General features: G+C 36.0%; 1 protein-coding gene across 1 annotated transcript in view; it reads right to left on the bottom strand.

The window, feature by feature from the left end:
* LOC106465817 (serine/threonine-protein kinase unc-51-like) overlaps positions 1-5,412 on the bottom strand; it is a 93,458-nt gene that overhangs the window by 67,993 nt on the left and 20,053 nt on the right. The window contains exon 3 of the mRNA XM_022393765.1: positions 2,193-2,243. Coding sequence (XP_022249473.1) covers positions 2,193-2,243 — 51 coding nt within the window. The remainder of the gene's footprint in view (positions 1-2,192; positions 2,244-5,412) is intronic.

Below are 5,412 nucleotides of genomic sequence, written 5' to 3'. Positions count from 1 at the left end.
GTTAATGTTCCCTTGCTGATACCATTCACTGTGTTAATGTTCCCTTGCTGATACCATTCACTGTGTTAATGTTCCCTTGCTGATACCATTCACTGTGTTAATCTTCCGTTGATGATACCATTCACTGTGTTAATCTTCCGTTGATGATACCATTCACTGTGTTAATCTTCCCTTCTTGATACCATTCACTGTGTTAATGTTCCCTTGCTGATACCATTTACTGTGTTAATGTTCCCTTGTTGATACCATTCAGTGTTAATGTTCCCTTACTGATACCATTCACTGTGTTAATCTTCCCTTGCTGATACCATTCACTGTGTTAATCTTCCCTTGCTGATACCATTCACTGTCTTAATGTTCACATACCGATGCTATTCACTGTGTTAATCTTTCCATAATGGCACTGCACTGTCGAATGGTCGAGAAATCGCCATGAGTATATGGATACTAAACATGTCGCCCATGGTGCCACGTTCACGCTACTTAATATTCTGATAACGTACGATTAAATCTTCACATGTATCTATATCTAAATAGCTAACTGTGATATTTGAAATGACTTATTTTTACAATTAACCTTTCTTTTTGCCTTGGACGTTCTACAGAAAATAATGACAACGATAATTGTAATTTATCTCGTTTCAAACTTGACGTCTACAAGCAATTCTAAGATTTAGAAAACAAAAAGAGGAGCCAATTCACAAATATTTACTAGCTATTTTTGCTTGTTTATTTGTTGAATTTCACGCAAAGCTACTCGAGAGCTATCTGCTCTAGCCGTCCTTCATTTAGCAGTGATAGAGGGAAGACAACTATTCAACACTATCCACCGCCATCTCTTGGGCTACTCTTTACCAACGAATAGTGGGAATGATATAGATTATAACGCCCTCAACGCTGAAAGCGTTGGCACGCTCGGTGACGCGTTTCGATCCCACAACCCTCACATTGCGAGTCGAGCGCCCGAACCTTCAAGCCTACCAATCGTGCTCAGTTGTGAACCGGCTGGCAGTGAGAGGTTGTTTGTTTGTTTGTTACGGATTTCGCGCAAAGCTACACGAGGGCTATCTGCGCTAGCCGTCACTAATTTAGCAGTGTAAGACTAGAGGGAAGACAGCTAATCATCACCACCCACCGCCAACTCTTGGGCTACTCTTTTACCAATGAATAGTGGGATTGACCGTGACATTATAACACCCCCACGGCTGAAAGGGCGAGCATGTTTGATGTGACGGGGATTCGCGATTGCGAGTCGAGCGCCCCCTAACCACCTGGCCATGCCGGGCCAGGGAGTGAGGGAGAAATATGTTGTTATGACTGTCAATCTTAAATTTGATTTAAGAAATATAAAAATCTGTTTTTATTCAATAATTTCAAGGAAATCAGAAATTTCATGACTTAAAATTTCACTAATATTTACATAGATCGAACTCCGCCTTTTGTGAAAAACCGTCACTAAAATGACCTGTAAATTGAATAATAATTTTCAAATTATTCAGTTGATTAATTGTATAATCTTCAAGTCGCTCCCTCTAGTGCACAATCCCTAATTTGTGATTATTTTCCCATAACTAATAATATATACACTATATGTGAGCTTGTGCTCACAGAATTTATCGTAAATCAATCTCGGTATATATCTATAACTTGTATACACTGATATCTAATACTATAAATACATTTTATACAACATATTAAAAAGCTTACCAAAGTATTTAAATAGGTCTAACGTTAGGTCGTACAAATAATAGTCGAAGATTATTTTTTGATAGTATTAAATGCGGTAAGGTTTAGCCCTAAATGAACTAAAGCAAAAAAAGGTTTGTTTGAAGTTAAGCACAAAGCTACACAATGCCCACCACGGGTATCGAAACCTGGTTTCTAGCGTTGTAAGTCCGCAAACATACCGTTGTGGCACTGGGGGGGGGGGGGGCAACAACAAAAAAAGCACACAAGTTACAGTTTTCATTTATCTCTTTTATCGAATATAGGCCGTACTTAATAAAAGGCTTAACTAATGTTAGGCCTAACACAAGTGGACTTATAGATTTCCGTGTCTCCGATTATAATTATTTTGTATCACTCTAGAAATCTTGATTTAAATAAGTACTTTTGCAATAAAGATACTAATTTGGCCGCAAACTTCATTTATACGTTAGTTTAATCTTTATTTTTAATTTCTAAAATCGTACCTTACATTCCAAAAGCGCGACGACGTTTTCATGATGTAACTCAGTCAGTTCCTGAAAGAAAAATTGTCCAAACTTTCATCATAACCATTATACAAAACACAACACCTTTTTTTTAAAACAGCTCTTTCCAGTTTAGTACGTGAAATATACAATTAATCAAGAACAAAAAATTGATATTTAATGTAAATATACAATATAAATTTCTATAATATAAAATTTTCTGCTTAATATCAATAGTTTTCGGTAGACGTTGCTGTGTATGTGATGTGGCGTGTCGGAGAGGGGAATTAATAATGGGGAATTTTCACGAAGAAGATATTTACTAAGACAACAACAACAAACAAAAATGTGACCATTACATGACATATTATTATCTTTTCTGGAATTCTGGTTTATAATATTTTGAAATAAAATAAACGATAATTATAGTATTTTGGCACTTGTGTATAAAGTTAAAATCATAAATAATATTCAACGTTAAACTGGTACAAAATTAAAAATATTTTATTTAGGCCTATCTATGGCGTTCAAAAAGTTGACGACTCTACATGTTTCGACGTTACAACTCCTGAGGATGACGTTTTTAAATAAAAATGTTTTTAATTGTGTAACAGTTTAACGTTGAATATTATTTATGATTTTAAAATAAACGATTTTTAAAAACCACAATAAAAACTTTATTTTATATGTTTGTTTGTAATTAAGCACAAAGCTACACAATGGGCTATCTGTGCTCTAGCCACAACGGGTATCGAAACCCGGATTCTAGCGTTGTAAGTCCGCAGACATATTGCTGTGCCACTGGGGGCTTATTTTATTTGACTTAAAACAAGAATATATGTTCTGTGTTCACAAACAAAAGCATGCACATTCATAAAATAAGTTACTGAATCATATCTAACAAATAATAATTTTGGTTAAAACTACAATTCAATCCTTATATAATTACCGTTTATGGTGACACGACGGTTTTCATTATTAGGCTTAACGACGAATATCCTTCACAATAACCACGGGTTTAACAGCTTACGGACAAACACTAATTAGATTCTGCATTCAATGGCATTTATTGAAAGGTTTTTCTGTTCTAATCTAGCAAGTTAAAGAGAAATCAAAGGCCCGACATGGCCAGGTGGTTAGGGCTCTTGACTCGCAATATGAGAGTTGCGATTCGAATTCCCGTCACACCAAACATGCTCACCCTTTCAGCCGTGGGGGCGTTATAATGTGACGGTCGATCCCATTATTCGTTGGTAAAAGAGTAGCCCAAGAGTTGGCGGTGGGTGGTGATGACTAGCTGCCTTCCCTCTAGTCTTACACTACTAAATTAGGGATGGCTAGTGCAGATAGCCCTCTTGTAACTTTGCGAGAAATTCAAAACAAAACAAACAAAGAGAAACCAAAGCTACCTATTTCACTAGACTCATCCTCAGAATAACACGCCCTGTTGAAATCTGCTACCCACTTCCTTAACCTTACAGGTGAGGTTCCCCCAGATCCTTTAAATATGTTGTAATGCCAAAACTCCTACACCTTGAAAATTAACGCGCGTAAAAGGCACTCCCTCTATATCTATGTTCAAGGGCAAGCATTATACGTTATATATTTCAGATGCTTATTTGTCATATGCTTTAAATTATATGTTATATATCTAATGTGAATGTAAGAAACCGGATAATTTGAACAATTTCCAAAGACAGATCACACCTTTCTTCACGCCTAATGAACAGTTTGTGGGTTTCATTATTTGTGTTTTATTAACTTTTGTGATCCTCCAACTATTACTAGTCAGACAGTTCTTTCTTCACGCCTAATGAACAGTTTATGGGTTCCATTATTTGTGTCTTATCAACTTTTGTGATAATCCAACTATTACTAGTCAGACGGACCTTTCTTCACGCCTAATGAACAGTTTGTGGGTTTCATTATTTGTGTCTTATCAACTTTTGTGATACTCCAACTATTAATACGATTCTCATCTTTCTCTTTAGTTTCACTGAATAGATAAACCAAAAACATCAGACAAAATTATTCATGTCATCCAAGCTTAATCACTTTCATAACGCCATTTCTACAGGACCGTCTTATGAAAAACTACCACCACAAACACACACAATGACAGGTATATATTTCAACTCTAATAGAGCTGTAGATGGTAATACAGGAATATTGTATTAGCAGAGTCGGGTTAGAAACAAATAAAGTTAAATGTGAAAATATGTAAATAAATATTACAAGTATATTAATAAATATTATAGAAGCAAATTGTGTCGAGGTTAAGAAAAATGGAAAACTTTACTGCGTTTCTTCGTGTACCGTTTCCTGATTTGAATCTGTTTTCGTCGAATGTTTTAATGATCGAAGTTCATAATCTCTTCTTTCTTTACATTTTCACAATTGAAGATGTATTGACAGAATTCTGGTTTAAAGCTGGTTTTTTTTAGATTAATGACAAGATATCTTAGCTTTCTAAGGTGGAAGTTTTTCCCACAATGGAGGACGAAGCGGAAGAAACTGGAGGTAGACGCCTCACATTCGTTTAGACAGGCAGTGGTTGGTAATACTACTGGTGTTATAAGGTTTTATAATTACAGTGACGCCTCACATTCGTTTAGACAGGGCAGTGGTTGGTAATACCCAACCACTGCCCTGTCTAAACGAATGTGAGGCATCACTGTAATTATAAAACCTTATAACACCAGTAGTATTACCAACCACTGTCCTGTCTAAACGAATGTGAGGCGTCACTGTAATTATAAAACCTTATAACACCAGTATATAACACCAGTAGTATTAAGGGTTTTATAATTACAGTGATGCCTCACATTCGTTTAGACAGGACAGTGGTTGGTAATACTACTGGTGTTATAAGGTTTTATAATTACAGTGTCCTTTTACCCAATTGCAGAGCCTTCTAGTGGCTGATTCAGTAGATAATACTACTGGTGTTATAAGGACAGTGGTTGGTAATACTACTGGTGTTATAAGGTTTTATAATTACAGTGTCCTTTTACCCAATTGCAGAGCCTTCTAGTGGCTGATTCAGTAGATAATACTACTGGCGTTATAAGGACAGGGGGTGGTAATACTACTGGAGTTATAAGGTTTTATAATTACAGTGACGCCTCACATTCGTTTAGACAGGACAGTGGTTGGTAATACTACTGGTGTTATAAGGTTTTATAATTACAGTGACGCCTCACATTCGTTTAGATAGGAC

Source organism: Limulus polyphemus, unplaced genomic scaffold, assembly GCF_000517525.1.
Source record: "Limulus polyphemus unplaced genomic scaffold, Limulus_polyphemus-2.1.2 Scaffold2060, whole genome shotgun sequence".
NCBI lineage: Eukaryota > Metazoa > Arthropoda > Merostomata > Xiphosura > Limulidae > Limulus > Limulus polyphemus.
Note: the sequence above shows the minus strand (reverse complement) of the source record. Positions and strands in the feature narration are given on the sequence as shown.